The following is a 17,387-nucleotide window of genomic DNA, read 5'->3' as shown; positions in this document are numbered from 1 at the left end:
CCACAACCTCACAGTCACACTCCAAACTCCACTATGGCCAAGACCAAACAAATCAGGTAAATACATATTTTTTCTCACACAATGGTCAGCCATGGTAGTACAGCGCCCCTGGAGCACATTAGGGTTAAGTGCTCAAGGGTACATTGACATATTTTTCACTTTGTCGGCTCGGGTATTCAAACAAGCAACATTTCAGTTACTGGCCCAATGCTTTAACAACTAGTAGCTCGCGCTGCTTCCAACAGAGGAAACACACAGGGGCAGCAGAACGGACAAGGCCAGAGTAAACACAATACGGATGTGTTGGCTTAGCCTGATACGGATGTGTTGGCTTAGCCTGATATGGATGTGTTGGCTTAGCCTGATATGGATGTGTTGGCTTAGCCTGATATGGATGTGTTGGCTTAGCCTGATATGGATGTGTTGGCTTAGCCTGATATGGATGTGTTTTCTTAGCCTGATATGGATGTGTTGGCTTAGCCTGATATGGATGTGTTGGCTTAGCCCGATACGGATGTGTTGGCTTAGCCTGATATGGATGTGTTGGCTTAGCCTGATATGGATGTGTTCGCTTAGCCCGATACGGATGTGTTGGCTTAGCCCGATATGGATGTGTTCGCTTAGCCCGATACGGATGTGTTGGCTTAGCCTGATATGGATGTGTTGGCTTAGCCTGATATGGATGTGTTGGCTTAGCCTGATATGGATGTGTTGGCTTAGCCTGATATGGATGTGTTGGCTTAGCCTGATATGGATGTGTTGGCTTAGCCTGATATGGATGTGTTGGCTTAGCCTGATATGGATGTGTTGGCTTAGCCTGATATGGATGTGTTGGCTTAGCCTGATATGGATGTGTTGGCTTAGCCTGATATGGATGTGTTGGCTTAGCCTGATATGGATGTGTTGGCTTAGCCTGATATGGATGTGTTGGCTTAGCCTGATATGGATGTGTTGGCTTAGCCCGATATGGATGTGTTGGCTTAGCCCGATACGGATGTGTTGGCTTAGCCCGATACGGATGTGTTGGCTTAGCCCGATACGGATGTGTTGGCTTAGCCCGATACGGATGTGTTGGCTTAGCCTGATACGGATGTGTTGGCTTAGCCTGATATGGATGTGTTGGCTTAGCCTGATATGGATGTGTTGGCTTAGCCTGATATGGATGTGTTGGCTTAGCCCGATACGGATGTGTTGGCTTAGCCCGATACGGATGTGTTGGCTTAGCCCGATACGGATGTGTTGGCTTAGCCCGATACGGATGTGTTGGCTTAGCCCGATACGGATGTGTTGGCTTAGCCCGATACGGATGTGTTGGCTTAGCCTGATATGGATGTGTTGGCTTAGCCTGATATGGATGTGTTGGCTTAGCCTGATATGGATGTGTTGGCTTAGCCTGATATGGATGTGTTGGCTTAGCCTGATATGGATGTGTTGGCTTAGCCTGATATGGATGTGTTGGCTTAGCCCGATACGGATGTGTTGGCTTAGCCCGATACGGATGTGTTGGCTTAGCCCGATATGGATGTGTTCGCTTAGCCCGATACGGATGTGTTGGCTTAGCCTGATACGGATGTGTTCGCTTAGCCCGATACGGATGTGTTGGCTTAGCCTGATATGGATGTGTTGGCTTAGCCTGATATGGATGTGTTGGCTTAGCCTGATATGGATGTGTTGGCTTAGCCTGATATGGATGTGTTGGCTTAGCCTGATATGGATGTGTTGGCTTAGCCTGATATGGATGTGTTGGCTTAGCCTGATATGGATGTGTTGGCTTAGCCTGATATGGATGTGTTGGCTTAGCCTGATATGGATGTGTTGGCTTAGCCTATAGATAAACATAAAGATACTCTGGCCTAGGTGCCTTTATATTATTGATACTTTGTTGTTACTGTGAATTAATACGATACCCCTCCCCTCTCTTCCCCTGTCACTATTTCTCTACCCTCCCTACCTCCTCTCTTTCCATCCCCTCTCACTCTCTCCCTCCCTCCGTCTACCTCCCTCTACCTTTCCCTCCCTCCCTCTACCTCCCCCTCCCTCTCCCTCCCCCTCTACCTCCCCCTCCCTCTACCTCCCCCTGCAGCCGGGTATCGTGTCTCCCTTCAAGCGTGTGTTTCTGAAGGGAGAAAAGGGTAGAGATAAAAAGGCTCAGGAGAAGACTACAGAACGCCGTGCCCTCCACACCTTCTCCCTCTCCCTCCCCGACCACCGCATCGACCCTGACATCCTGCTCAATGACTACGTAGAGAAGGAAGTCAAGGTGAGAGGTCAGAGGTCAAGGCTCTCAGGGCACAGAGGAGGACCTGACTAAGAGCTAATAGTGTTGGTGATAGCTTTGCATCCCAGGTTTCCCCACAGCTTCTGAAAACCCCTAATAATGAAGTGTCTATATCCTCTGTTCCACTGTGACCTGTGTGTTCTGTAGTACTTGGGCCAGCTGACGTCAGTACCAGGATACCTGAACCCCTCCAGTCGAACAGAGGTGCTACAGCTCATTGACAATGCCAGGGTAAGTTGCATCTCAAATGGATCCTTTATATAGTTCACTAAAGAATTTAAACTAAAGAATTTAAAAGTCAAGATTTATTAATCGTTTTGAGTAAAGCCTCTGATATTTCACTTTGCTACGACGTTACAAAGAAAATACTACATTTTAAACTTAAATTATTATAAATGGTAGAGTCAGGGGATATTTTGTGTTTTGCGATGGGAACAACATGAGTGAAACTGTGACATCATTTCCTGGTTACCTAGAAGTCCCACCAGTTGGCGGGTCAGCTTACTTCGGAGCAGGATGCAGTGGTCAGTCTGTCCGCCTATAATGTGAAGCTGGTGTGGCGGGATGGAGAGGACATCATACTGCGTGTTCCCATCCACGACATCGCTGCCGTGGCATACATACGAGACGACTCACTGCACCTGGTGGTGCTCAAGACAGGTACCTAACCCCTTTACCTTATCCCGCTACACCTGGTGGTGCTCAAGACAGGTACCTAACCCCTTTACGTTATCCTGCTACACCTGGTGGTGCTCAAGACAGGTACCTAACCACTTTACCTACCTTATCTCTCTGCACCTGGTGGTGCTCAAGACAGGTACCTAACCACTTTACCTACCTTATCTCTCTGCACCTGGTGGTGCTCAAGACAGGTACCTAACCACTTTAGGTATGTATCTAGATACGTATTGTTCCTGTATCAGAGGAGCCCATCTATCTAGATATGTATTGTTCCTGTATCAGAGGAGCCCATGTATCTAGATATGTATTGTTCCTGTATCAGAGGAGCCCATCTATATAGATGCATATCGTTCCTGTATCAGAGGAGCCCATCTATCTAGATATGTATTGTTCCTGTATCAGAGGAGCCCATCTATATAGATGCATATCGTTCCTGTATCAGAGGAGCCCATCTATCTAGATATGTATCGTTCCTGTATCAGAGGAGCCCATGTATCTAGATGCATATCGTTCCTGTATCAGAGCCCATGTATCTAGATATGTATTGTTCCTGTATCAGAGGAGCCCATCTATCTAGATATGTATTGTTCCTGTATCAGAGCCCATCTATCTAGATATGTATTGTTCCTGTATCAGAGGAGCCCATCTATATAGATGCATATCGTTCCTGTATCAGAGGAGCCCATCTATATAGATATGTATCGTTCCTGTATCAGAGCCCATCTATCTAGATATGTATTGTTCCTGTATCAGAGGAGCCCATCTATATAGATATGTATCGTTCCTGTATCAGAGCCCATCTATCTAGATGTGTATTGTTCCTGTATCAGAGCCCATGTATCTAGATATGTATTGTTCCTGTATCAGAGCCCAAGTATCTAGATATGTATTGTTCCTGTATCAGAGGAGCCCATCTATCTAGATACGTATTGTTCCTGTATCAGAGGAGCCCATCTATCTAGATGTGTATTGTTCCTGTATCAGAGGAGCCCATCTATCTAGATATGTATTGTTCCTGTATCAGAGGAGCCCATGTATCTAGATATGTATTGTTCCTGTATCAGAGGAGCCCATCTATCTAGATACGTATTGTTCCTGTATCAGAGGAGCCCATCTATCTAGATATGTATTGTTCCTGTATCAGAGGAGCCCATGTATCTAGATATGTATTGTTCCTGTATCAGAGGAGCCCATCTATCTAGATACGTATTGTTCCTGTATCAGAGGAGCCCATCTATCTAGATGCGTATCGTTCCTGTATCAGAGGAGCCCATCTATCTAGATATGTATTGTTCCTGTATCAGAGGAGCCCATCTATCTAGATATGTATTGTTCCTGTATCAGAGCCCATCTATCTAGATATGTATTGTTCCTGTATCAGAGGAGCCCATCTATCTAGATGCGTATCGTTCCTGTATCAGAGGAGCCCATCTATCTAGATATGTATTGTTCCTGTATCAGAGGAGCCCATCTATCTAGATATGTATTGTTCCTGTATCAGAGGAGCCCATCTATCTAGATATGTATTGTTCCTGTATCAGAGGAGCCCATCTATCTAGATGCGTATCGTTCCTGTATCAGAGGAGCCCATCTATCTAGATGCGTACGGACCCGTCTTCAAAAGGAAGGCTGATTATTATGATTGTAATGATGGTGTGCTTTCTCTCTCTGCTTCTCCAGCCCAGGAGGCAGGTGTGTCCCCGTGCCCCAGTACCTGTCCTGACCTGTCTAAGTCCCAGACCCTCAGCTCTCTGTCTGAGAGCGGGGCTGTACTGGTAGAGGTCTGCTGTCTGCTAGTACTGGCTGTAGACAACAAGGTATCTAACACACACACACACACATTGCCTCCTCCTCCTGCTGGCTATCGACAAAACACATAACTACCTTTTCTCAGACTGTTGGCTATGTTCCCAAACCATTTCCCCTTTGTTGATCTTTACCTCTGTTTCCTGTCGTCTGCAGACAGCAGCAGAGGAGCTGTGTCTGCTACTCAGCCAGGTGTTTCAGATAGTTTATACTGAGTCCACTATAGACTTCCTGGACAGAGCCATCTTTGACGGAGCCACCACCCCCACCAGACACCTCTCTCTCTACAGTGGTGAAGACCTCAATCAATTAACACATCAATCAATCCCGCACAGACACTGACACCTCTCTCTTACCAGTGGAGGCTGCTGAGAGGTTGGACGACTCATAATAATGGCTGGAACAGGGAGCGAATGGAATGGCATCAAATACATGGGAACCATGGAAACCATGTGTTGGATGTATTTGATACCATTCCACTGATTTCCGCTCCAGCCATTACCTCGAGCTCGTCCTACCCAATTAAGTAGCCACCAACCTCGTGCTCTCTATAGGGATGAGGCTCTGCCAAGCTCAAAATGTTTTCAATGTTACCTAGAGCAGCAATAAAAAACAGTTTTATTTTGTTGTTGTTTTGATAATTAATATAAATCCATTTATGTTTTCTAATTGTGAAGACGACTCGTCAAGCAAGGTGGACCTTAAGGAATCATTCGAAGCAGAGGCCAGCACCTTGTAAGTAGCTAGAATTATGCCTGTGTGTTATGCAGTTAGTTCCAAGGTTCTCAGGCGGTGGTTCTCAGGCGGCGGTTCTCAGGCGGCGGTTCTCAGCCGGCGGTTCTCAGGCGGCGGTTCTCAGCCGGCGGTTCTCAGGCGGCGGTTCTCAGGCGGCGGTTCTCAGCCGGCGGTTCTCAGGCGGCGGTTCTAAGGCGGCGGTTCTAAGGCGGCGGTTCTCAGGCGGCGGTTCTCAGGCGGCGGTTCTCAGGCGGCGGTTCTCAGGCGGCGGTTCTAAGGCGGCGGTTCTCAGGCGGCGGTTCTCAGGCGGCGGTTCTCAGCCGGCGGTTCTCAGCCGGCGGTTCTCAGCCGGCGGTTCTCAGCCGGCGGTTCTCAGGCGGTGGTTGGTATTGGTATTTTATGAGGATCCCCATTAGCCGCTGCAAAAGCATCAGCTACTCTTCCTGGGGTCCACATGAACCATAAGATGATACACAGTACAGAACATTATTAGTCGAGGACTGAAATACATACATATAAAATGTCACACGGACTGTAGCCTATGTATCAGTACATACACACAATATATAGATCTAATACATAATACAGAACATTATTAGACTGTAGCCTACGTATCAGTACATACACACAATATCTAGGTCTAATACATAATACAGAACATTATTAGACTGTAGCCTACGTATCAGTACATACAGTGCCTTGCGAAAGTATTTGGCCCCCTTGAACTTTGCGACCTTTTGCCACATTTCAGGCTTCAAACATAAAGATATAAAACGGTATTTTTTTGTGAAGAATCAACAACAAGTGGGACACAATCATGAAGTGGAACGACATTTATTGGATATTTCAAACTTTTTTAACAAATCAAAAACTGAAAAATTGGGCGTGCAAAATTATGATGTAGGGGTTTTAATGATGTGGTTCTGTAGGGTTTTAATGATGTGGTTCTGTAGGGTTTTAATGATGTGGTTCTGTAGGGTTTTAATGATGTGGTTCTGTAGGGGTTTTAGTGATGTGGTTCTGTAGGGTTTTAATGATGTGGTTCTGTAGGGTTTTAGTGATGTGGTTCTGTAGGGGTTTTAGTGATGTGGTTCTGTAGGGTTTTAATGATGTGGTTCTGTAGGGTTTTAATGATGTGGTTCTGTAGGGGTTTTAGTGATGTGGTTCTGTAGGGTTTTAATGATGTGGTTCTGTAGGGTTTTAGTGATGTTGTTCTGTAGGGTTTTAATGATGTGGTTCTGTAGGGGTTTTAGTGATGTGGTTCTGTAGGGGTTTAGTGATGTGGTTCTGTAGGGTTTTAGTGATGTGGTTCTGTAGGGTTTTAGTGATGTTGTTCTGTAGGGGTTTAGTGATGTGGTTCTGTAGGGTTTAGTGATGTGGTTCTGTAGGGTTTTAGTGATGTTGTTCTGTAGGGTTTTAGTGATGTGGTTCTGTAGGGTTTTAGTGATGTGGTTCTGTAGGGTTTTAGTGATGTGGTTCTGTAGGGTTTTAGTGATGTTGTTCTGTAGGGGTTTAGTGATGTGGTTCTGTAGGGTTTAGTGATGTGGTTCTGTAGGGTTTTAGTGATGTTGTTCTGTAGGGTTTTAGTGATGTGGTTCTGTAGGGTTTTAGTGATGTGGTTCTGTAGGGTTTTAGTGATGTTGTTCTGTAGGGTTTTAGTGATGTTGTTCTGTAGGGTTTTAATGATGTGGTTCTGTAGGGGTTTTAATGATGTGGTTCTGTAGGGGTTTTAATGATGTGGTTCTGTAGGGTTTAGTGATGTGGTTCTGTAGGGTTTTAATGATGTGGTTCTGTAGGGTTTTAATGATGTGGTTCTGTAGGGGTTTTAATGATGTGGTTCTGTAGGGTTTAGTGATGTGGTTCTGTAGGGTTTTAATGATGTGGTTCTGTAGGGTTTTAATGATGTGGTTCTGTAGGGTTTAGTGATGTGGTTCTGTAGGGTTTAGTGATGTGGTTCTGTAGGGTTTAGTGATGTGGTTCTGTAGGGTTTTAATGATGTGGTTCTGTAGGGGTTTTAATGATGTGGTTCTGTAGGGTTTAGTGATGTGGTTCTGTAGGGTTTTAATGATGTGGTTCTGTAGGGTTTTAATGATGTGGTTCTGTAGGGTTTTAATGATGTGGTTCTGTAGGGTTTTAGTGATGTTGTTCTGTAGGGTTTTAATGATGTGGTTCTGTAGGGTTTAGTGATGTGGTTCTGTAGGGGTTTTAATGATGTGGTTCTGTAGGGTTTTAATGATGTGGTTCTGTAGGGTTTTAGTGATGTGGTTCTGTAGGGGTTTTAGTGATGTGGTTCTGTAGGGTTTTAATGATGTGGTTCTGTAGGGGTTTTAATGATGTGGTTCTGTAGGGGTTTTAATGATGTGGTTCTGTAGGGTTTAGTGATGTGGTTCTGTAGGGTTTTAATGATGTGGTTCTGTAGGGTTTTAGTGATGTGGTTCTGTAGGGTTTTAATGATGTGGTTCTGTAGGGTTTTAGTGATGTTGTTCTGTAGGGTTTTAATGATGTGGTTCTGTAGGGGTTTTAGTGATGTGGTTCTGTAGGGGTTTAGTGATGTGGTTCTGTAGGGTTTTAGTGATGTGGTTCTGTAGGGTTTTAATGATGTGGTTCTGTAGGGTTTTAATGATGTGGTTCTGTAGGGTTTTAGTGATGTGGTTCTGTAGGGTTTTAGTGATGTGGTTCTGTAGGGGTTTAGTGATGTGGTTCTGTAGGGTTTTAGTGATGTTGTTCTGTAGGGTTTTAGTGATGTGGTTCTGTAGGGTTTTAGTGATGTGGTTCTGTAGGGTTTTAGTGATGTGGTTCTGTAGGGTTTAGTGATGTGGTTCTGTAGGGTTTAGTGATGTGGTTCTGTAGGGTTTTAATGATGTGGTTCTGTAGGGTTTTAGTGATGTGGTTCTGTAGGGTTTAGTGATGTGGTTCTGTAGGGGTTTTAATGATGTGGTTCTGTAGGGTTTTAATGATGTGGTTCTGTAGGGGTTTTAATGATGTGGTTCTGTAGGGTTTTAGTGATGTGGTTCTGTAGGGTTTTAGTGATGTGGTTCTGTAGGGTTTTAGTGATGTGGTTCTGTAGGGTTTTAGTGATGTGGTTCTGTAGGGTTTTAGTGATGTGGTTCTGTAGGGTTTTAGTGATGTGGTTCTGTAGGGTTTTAGTGATGTGGTTCTGTAGGGTTTTAGTGATGTGGTTCTGTAGGGTTTTAGTGATGTGGTTCTGTAGGGTTTTAGTGATGTGGTTCTGTAGGGTTTTAGTGATGTGGTTCTGTAGGGTTTTAGTGATGTGGTTCTGTAGGGTTTTAATGATGTGGTTCTGTAGGGTTTTAGTGATGTGGTTCTGTAGGGTTTTAGTGATGTGGTTCTGTAGGGGTTTAGTGATGTGGTTCTGTAGGGTTTTAGTGATGTTGTTCTGTAGGGTTTTAGTGATGTGGTTCTGTAGGGTTTTAGTGATGTGGTTCTGTAGGGGTTTTAGTGATGTGGTTCTGTAGGGTTTTAATGATGTGGTTCTGTAGGGTTTTAATGATGTGGTTCTGTAGGGGTTTTAGTGATGTGGTTCTGTAGGGTTTTAATGATGTGGTTCTGTAGGGTTTTAGTGATGTGGTTCTGTAGGGGTTTAATGATGTGGTTCTGTAGGGTTTTAGTGATGTGGTTCTGTAGGGTTTTAATGATGTGGTTCTGTAGGGTTTTAATGATGTGGTTCTGTAGGGTTTTAGTGATGTGGTTCTGTAGGGTTTTAGTGATGTTGTTCTGTAGGGTTTTAGTGATGTGGTTCTGTAGGGTTTTAGTGATGTGGTTCTGTAGGGTTTTAGTGATGTGGTTCTGTATGGTTTTAATGATGTGGTTCTGTAGGGGTTTTAGTGATGTGGTTCTGTAGGGTTTTAATGATGTGGTTCTGTAGGGTTTTAATGATGTGGTTCTGTAGGGTTTTAGTGATGTTGTTCTGTAGGGTTTTAATGATGTGGTTCTGTAGGGGTTTTAGTGATGTGGTTCTGTAGGGGTTTAGTGATGTGGTTCTGTAGGGTTTTAGTGATGTGGTTCTGTAGGGTTTTAATGATGTGGTTCTGTAGGGTTTTAATGATGTGGTTCTGTAGGGTTTTAGTGATGTGGTTCTGTAGGGTTTTAGTGATGTGGTTCTGTAGGGGTTTAGTGATGTGGTTCTGTAGGGTTTTAGTGATGTTGTTCTGTAGGGTTTTAGTGATGTTGTTCTGTAGGGTTTTAATGATGTGGTTCTGTAGGGGTTTTAATGATGTGGTTCTGTAGGGGTTTTAATGATGTGGTTCTGTAGGGTTTAGTGATGTGGTTCTGTAGGGTTTTAATGATGTGGTTCTGTAGGGTTTTAATGATGTGGTTCTGTAGGGGTTTTAATGATGTGGTTCTGTAGGGTTTAGTGATGTGGTTCTGTAGGGTTTTAATGATGTGGTTCTGTAGGGTTTAGTGATGTGGTTCTGTAGGGTTTTAATGATGTGGTTCTGTAGGGTTTTAATGATGTGGTTCTGTAGGGTTTTAGTGATGTTGTTCTGTAGGGTTTTAATGATGTGGTTCTGTAGGGGTTTTAATGATGTGGTTCTGTAGGGGTTTTAATGATGTGGTTCTGTAGGGTTTAGTGATGTGGTTCTGTAGGGTTTTAATGATGTGGTTCTGTAGGGTTTTAGTGATGTGGTTCTGTAGGGTTTTAATGATGTGGTTCTGTAGGGTTTTAGTGATGTTGTTCTGTAGGGTTTTAATGATGTGGTTCTGTAGGGGTTTTAGTGATGTGGTTCTGTAGGGGTTTAGTGATGTGGTTCTGTAGGGTTTTAGTGATGTGGTTCTGTAGGGTTTTAGTGATGTGGTTCTGTAGGGGTTTAGTGATGTGGTTCTGTAGGGTTTTAGTGATGTGGTTCTGTAGGGTTTTAGTGATGTGGTTCTGTAGGGTTTTAGTGATGTGGTTCTGTAGGGTTTTAGTGATGTGGTTCTGTAGGGTTTAGTGATGTGGTTCTGTAGGGTTTAGTGATGTGGTTCTGTAGGGTTTTAATGATGTGGTTCTGTAGGGTTTTAGTGATGTGGTTCTGTAGGGTTTAGTGATGTGGTTCTGTAGGGGTTTTAATGATGTGGTTCTGTAGGGTTTTAATGATGTGGTTCTGTAGGGGTTTTAATGATGTGGTTCTGTAGGGTTTTAGTGATGTGGTTCTGTAGGGTTTTAGTGATGTGGTTCTGTAGGGTTTTAGTGATGTGGTTCTGTAGGGTTTTAGTGATGTGGTTCTGTAGGGTTTTAGTGATGTGGTTCTGTAGGGGTTTAGTGATGTGGTTCTGTAGGGTTTTAGTGATGTTGTTCTGTAGGGTTTTAGTGATGTGGTTCTGTAGGGTTTTAGTGATGTGGTTCTGTAGGGTTTTAGTGATGTGGTTCTGTAGGGTTTAGTGATGTGGTTCTGTAGGGTTTAGTGATGTGGTTCTGTAGGGTTTTAATGATGTGGTTCTGTAGGGTTTTAATGATGTGGTTCTGTAGGGTTTTAATGATGTGGTTCTGTAGGGGTTTTAGTGATGTGGTTCTGTAGGGTTTTAATGATGTGGTTCTGTAGGGTTTTAGTGATGTGGTTCTGTAGGGGTTTAATGATGTGGTTCTGTAGGGTTTCAGTGATGTGGTTCTGTAGGGTTTTAATGATGTGGTTCTGTAGGGTTTTAATGATGTGGTTCTGTAGGGTTTTAGTGATGTGGTTCTGTAGGTTTTTAGTGATGTGGTTCTGTAGGGTTTTAGTGATGTTGTTCTGTAGGGTTTTAGTGATGTGGTTCTGTAGGGTTTTAGTGATGTGGTTCTGTAGGGTTTTAGTGATGTTGTTCTGTAGGGTTTTAGTGATGTGGTTCTGTAGGGGTTTTAGTGATGTGGTTCTGTAGGGTTTTAGTGATGTGGTTCTGTAGGGTTTTAGTGATATGGTTTTAATGATGTGGTTCTGTAGGGGTTTTAGTGATGTGGTTCTGTAGGGTTTTAATGATGTGGTTCTGTAGGGTTTTAATGATGTGGTTCTGTAGGGTTTTAGTGATGTGGTTCTGTAGGGTTTTAATGATGTGGTTCTGTAGGGTTTTAGTGATGTTGTTCTGTAGGGTTTTAATGATGTGGTTCTGTAGGGGTTTTAGTGATGTTGTTCTGTAGGGTTTTAATGATGTGGTTCTGTAGGGTTTAGTGATGTGGTTCTGTAGGGTTTAGTGATGTGGTTCTGTAGGGGTTTTAATGATGTTGTTCTGTAGGGTTTTAATGATGTGGTTCTGTAGGGTTTAGTGATGTGGTTCTGTAGGGTTTTAATGATGTGGTTCTGTAGGGGTTTTAATGATGTGGTTCTGTAGGGTTTTAGTGATGTTGTTCTGTAGGGTTTTAGTGATGTGGTTCTGTAGGGTTTTAGTGATGTGGTTCTGTAGGGTTTTAGTGATGTGGTTCTGTAGGGTTTTAATGATGTGGTTCTGTAGGGTTTTAGTGATGTGGTTCTGTAGGGTTTTAGTGATGTGGTTCTGTAGGGTTTTAGTGATGTGGTTCTGTAGGGTTTTAGTGATGTGGTTCTGTAGGGGTTTTAGTGATGTGGTTCTGTAGGGTTTTAGTGATGTTGTTCTGTAGGGTTTTAGTGATGTGGTTCTGTAGGGTTTTAGTGATGTTGTTCTGTAGGGTTTTAATGATGTGGTTCTGTAGGGTTTAGTGATGTGGTTCTGTAGGGTTTAGTGATGTGGTTCTGTAGGGTTTTAGTGATGTGGTTCTGTAGGGTTTTAATGATGTGGTTCTGTAGGGTTTTGGTGATGTGGTTCTGTAGGGGTTTTAGTGATGTGGTTCTGTAGGGTTTTAGTGATGTGGTTCTGTAGGGTTTTAGTGATGTGGTTCTGTAGGGTTTTAATGATGTGGTTCTGTAGGGGTTTTAGTGATGTGGTTCTGTAGGGGTTTTAGTGATGTGGTTCTGTAGGGTTTTAGTGATGTGGTTCTGTAGGGTTTTAATGATGTGGTTCTGTAGGGTTTTAGTGATGTGGTTCTGTAGGGTTTTAGTGATGTGGTTCTGTAGGGTTTTAGTGATGTGGTTCTGTAGGGTTTTAATGATGTGGTTCTGGTGATGTGGTTCTGTAGGGTTTTAGTGATGTGGTTCTGTAGGGTTTTAGTGATGTGGTTCTGTAGGGTTTTAGTGATGTGGTTCTGTAGGGTTTTAGTGATGTGGTTCTGTAGGGTTTTAGTGATGTGGTTCTGTAGGGTTTTAGTGATGTGGTTCTGTAGGGGTTTTAGTGATGTGGTTCTGTAGGGTTTTAATGATGTGGTTCTGTAGGGTTTTAGTGATGTGGTTCTGTAGGGTTTTAGTGATGTGGTTCTGTAGGGTTTTAGTGATGTGGTTCTGTAGGGTTTTAGTGATGTGGTTCTGTAGGGTTTAGTGATGTGGTTCTGTAGGGTTTTAATGATGTGGTTCTGTAGGGTTTTAATGTGGTTCTGTAGGGTTGTAATGATGTGGTTCTGTTTGTTCTATAGTTCTTTCCAGGGTTCTCTAGAGGCAGGGGGCGACTCTCCGTCCCCCACCTCCACCCCAGCCTCCCCTCAGACCAAGACAGCCAGCGAAGGAGAGCTGAGCACCACCGCCACAGAGCTTCTACAAGACTACATGACCACGGTAGGGTGGATGTGTTGTGTGTCTGTGCGTGTATAGATGTATAACGGTGCCTGAGGGGATGTCTGCCGTTTAACCAACTGCTATTTTGTGGGGGGGGGGGGGGGGGTTCACATTGTTTGTAACTTATTTTGTACATAAATGTTGATGCTACCGTCTCTTATGACCGAAAAGAGATTCTGGATATCAGAACAGTGATTACTCACCTCGAACTGGATGAAGATTTTATTTTCTTTAATGAGTCCGACGAGAAGGATACACTGCTATCCGGAGAACAGGCCCAAATCCCCGTCATTCGCGTGAAGAAAAGACAGAAGTACATGGGGCAGAGATCAGGGTGCCTCGTCGACGAGTGGGTAACCCGCCTCTACCATCCATTCTATCAGTCAACCAGTGTTTCTATTCGTCAATAACAGCTGGTGCACATTGTCTAATGTTAAAGAAGTCTTGAGGTATTGCACCTCATGATAAGCTGTGGACTACCACACTATCTACCAAGAGAGTTCTCATCTATATTTTTTGTAGCCGTCTATTTACCACCACAAACAGATGCTGGCACTAAGACTGCACTCAAAGAGCTGTACAAGGCCATAAGCAAACAATAAATTATCATCGGGCCACCTGGAAAGTGTCTACACTGACATTTTCAACCTCTCCCTGACCAAGTCTGTAATACCTACATGTTTCAAGCAGACCACCATAGTCCCTGTGCCCAAGGAAGCGTTGGTAACCTGCCTAAATGACTCACGTCGAGAGCCATGAAGTGCTTTGAAAGACTGGTCATGTCTCACATCAATACCATTTATCTCCCGGAAACCCTAGACCCACTTCAATTTGCATATCACCCCAACAGATCGGATGACGCAATCTCAATCGCACTCAACACTGCCCTTTCCCACCTGGACAAAATGAACTACTATGTGAGAATGCTGTTCATTGATTTACAGCTCAGTGTTCAACATCGTAGTGCCCACAAAGCTCATCATTAAGCTAAGAATCCTGGGACTAAACACCTCCCTCTGCAACTGTATCCTGGGCTTTCTTACAGGCCGACCCCAGGTGGTAAAAGTAGGCAACAACACATCTGCCACACTGACCCTCAACACTGGGCCCCTCGGGGGTGCGTGCTTAGTCCCCTCCTGTAGTCACTGTTCACCCACGACCCCAGCACCATCATTAAGTTAGCTGAAGCCACAACAGTGGTAGGCCTGATCACCGACAACGATGAGACTGCCTATAGGGAGGAGGTCAGAGACCTGGCTGTGTGGTTTCAGGATAACAACCTCTCCCTCAACATGAGCAAGACAAAGGAGCTGATCGTGGACTACAGGAAAAAGAGGGCAGAACACGCCCCCATTCGCATCAATGGGGCTGTAGTGGAGCAGGTCGACAGTTTCAAGTTCCTTGGTGTCCACATCACAACCAAACTATCATGGTCCAAACACACCAAGACAGTCCTGAAGAGAGCACGACAACGCCTATTCCCCCTCAGGAGACTGAAAAGATGTGGCATGGGTCCCCAGATCCTCAAAAAGTTCTACAGCTGCACCATCGAGAGCATCCTGACCGGTTGCCTCATCGCCTGGTACGGCAACTGCTCGGCATCTGACCGTAAGACGCTACAGAGGGTAGTGCATACGGCCCGGTACATCACTGGGGCCAAGCTTCCTGCCATCCAGGAACTATATACTAGGCGGTGTCAGAGAAACGGACAAAAAATTGTAAGACTCCAGTCACACAAGTCATAGACTTTTCTCTGTGCTACCACACGGCAAGCGGTACCGGAGCACCAAGTCTAGGTCCAAAACAGCTTCTACCCCCAAGCAATAAGACTGCTGAACAATGTATACCACTTGCATATACCGTGTCAATAAAAGTATGTGAACCCTTTGGAATTTCCTGGATTTCTGCATAAATCAAATTTGATCTGATCTTCATCTAAGTCAACAAAAATAGACAAGCACTATGTGTTTAAACTAATAACTCTGGAAGGAACACACAACACCATGTGTGGAGAAAAAAAAAAGTAAAGTATGGTGGAGGGAGCATCACTGTTTCCTGCCTCAGGGCCTGGACAGCTTGCTATCATCGACAGATTTCCCAAGTTTATCAAGACATTTAAAACGTATAATTGTTTGTGTTATTAGTTTAAGCAGACTGTCTGTCTATCGCTGTGACATAGATGAAGATCAGATCAAATTGTTTGACTAATTTATGCAGACATCCAGGTGATTCCGAAGGGTTCATACTTTTTCTTGCCACTGTAGCCATCGTCATTGTTATTTAATTGTTTTTACTTTAGTTTATTTAGTAAATATCTCAACTCTATTTATTGAACTACGCAGTTCTTGGTTAAGGGTTTGTAAGTAAACATTTCACGGTAAGGTTTACACCTGTTGTATTCGGTGCATGTGACAAATAATGTTTGATTTGATGTATGAGGCTGTTTAGTTGCAGCTAACCTAACCCTCTTTTAGGCTCATCTCATTTTATTTTTCTTTAACCTTTTTCCCTCCCCTCTCTCCCCATTTTCTCTCCCCTCCCTCCCTCCCTCCCTCCCTCCCCCCCTCCCTCCCTCCCTCCCCTCTCTCCCCCTTTTCTCTCTCCCCCTTTTCTCTCTCTCTCTCTCTCTCTCTCTCTCTCTCTCCCTCTCTCTCTCCCTCTCTCTCTCCCTCTCTCTCTCCCTCCCTCCCTCCCTCTCTCTCTCTCCCTCCCCTCTCCCCCCTTTTCTCTCTCCCCATTTTCTCTCCCCTCCCTCCCTCCCCTTTTTCTCTCTCTCTCTCTCTCTCTCTCTCTCTCTCTCCCTCCCTCCCCTCCCTCCCTCCCTCCCTCTCTCTCCCTCCCCTCTCCCCCCTTTTCTCTCTCCCCATTTTCTCTTCCCTCCCTCCCTCTTTTCTCTCTCTCTCTCTCTCTCTCTCTCTCTCTCTCTCCGCCCTCTTTTCCTCTAAGTTGCGTACCAAGTTGTCGTCTCAGGAGATCCAGCAGTTTGCTACTCTTCTTCATGAGTACCGTAACGGAGCGTCCGTCCATGAGTTCTGTATCAACCTTCGCCAGCTCTACGGGGACAGCAGGAAGTTCCTCCTACTGGGTGAGAACCACTTCCTGTATGGGGGTCACAGGGTAAAAGGTCGAACCTGGGATGTGTTTAGAGGTCAAGCCGAGCAGCAAGAAACAGTTGTGAAAAGAACAGGAGATTTTTAACCTGAGCTTGACCATTGAGAATGCTTATTTCGTGTTTCCCAATCCCTGTTTTTGCTTTCGTTGTGCCTTTATTGAACAGGACCTTGCTGTTTCAGCTTGACTGTGAAATGAGTCTGCACTATTTCAGTTCACTTAAGGCTCTCGGGGTTCTACAGTGGGACCATTTTATGTGCCTACATATGTGCTGTGTGTCCTGGATTGTTAATTTAGGAGCACCTGTGAGTCTAGAGAAATGAGGGACTCTAGCTTTAATACCTAAAATAATTTTAATTGTGCTGCTAAATTTATTTGGCTCCTTAGAGCCCCTGGTTCTGTGATTCAGACTGTCTGTGTCCTTTTTCCCCCTTTACGATCCCACGTCCATCCAGGTCTGAGGCCGTTCATCCCAGAGAAGGACAGCCAACACTTTGAGAACTTCCTGGAGACCATCGGTGTTAAGGACGGTCGTGGCATCATCACTGACAGCTTCGGACGCTACCGCCGCACCGCCAGCTCCGCCTCCGACTCAACCACCAATGGGAACGGGGCGGTGGGAGGGGACGGGGGTGGGTCTGACGAAGGGCTTGTGCCCTCCGAAGGAGACGAATGGGACCGTATGATCTCTGATATCAGTAATGATATAGAGGCTCTGGGTGTCAGTATGGACCAAGAAGGGGTCACACCCTAGCCTCTAACCCCTTGCCTCGAGTCTGGGTTGCAGTATGGACCAAGAGGGGATGACACCCTACCCCCCTAGACCCTACTCCCTACCATCGAGACTGTGCTGCAGTATGTACCAAGAGGGGTCACACCCTAGACCCTAAACCCTTCTCCCTATGCCCTAACTCATACCCCCTAGTCCCTATTCGTCCTAAACCAAGAGAGAGGACGATCCAGCCAGCCCAGATCCAACCCCCTGATGATGACATGCTGTGCATTGTGGCCAATCAGCTTTCAGTGTGAGCCAGTGGACCAATCCACTCGGCCTTTTAAAGAAAACTTTATTGATCCATTCGTAGTGGTTTTTACTAACTGACTGAATGGCAGCCTTTTAAGTCTCTGGAGTTTTGATCGTTATTGGCAGCATCTGCCATCAGTGACCAGGATGAAGCTGAGTC

At 44.8% G+C, this 17,387-nt stretch overlaps 1 protein-coding gene across 2 annotated transcripts in view; it reads left to right on the top strand.

Annotated features, from left to right (window-relative positions):
* ccm2 (CCM2 scaffold protein) overlaps positions 1-17,036 on the top strand; it is a 39,233-nt gene extending 22,197 nt beyond the window's left edge. For both annotated transcript variants that reach the window (XM_036984568.1, XM_036984569.1), the window contains exons 2-10: positions 2,084-2,260; positions 2,426-2,509; positions 2,755-2,938; positions 4,640-4,776; positions 4,922-5,057; positions 5,443-5,500; positions 12,954-13,092; positions 16,039-16,177; positions 16,659-17,036. In XM_036984568.1, the coding sequence (XP_036840463.1) occupies positions 2,084-2,260; positions 2,426-2,509; positions 2,755-2,938; positions 4,640-4,776; positions 4,922-5,057; positions 5,443-5,500; positions 12,954-13,092; positions 16,039-16,177; positions 16,659-16,957 (1,353 nt within the window). In that variant the 3' untranslated portion in view covers positions 16,958-17,036. The remainder of the gene's footprint in view (positions 1-2,083; positions 2,261-2,425; positions 2,510-2,754; positions 2,939-4,639; positions 4,777-4,921; positions 5,058-5,442; positions 5,501-12,953; positions 13,093-16,038; positions 16,178-16,658) is intronic.
* The last annotated feature ends 351 nt before the right edge of the window (positions 17,037-17,387 follow it).

This window comes from Oncorhynchus mykiss, chromosome 8 (assembly GCF_013265735.2).
Source record: "Oncorhynchus mykiss isolate Arlee chromosome 8, USDA_OmykA_1.1, whole genome shotgun sequence".
Taxonomy (NCBI): domain Eukaryota; kingdom Metazoa; phylum Chordata; class Actinopteri; order Salmoniformes; family Salmonidae; genus Oncorhynchus; species Oncorhynchus mykiss.
The sequence above is the reverse complement of the archived record's forward strand: the minus strand, read 5'-3'. Positions and strand labels throughout refer to the sequence as shown.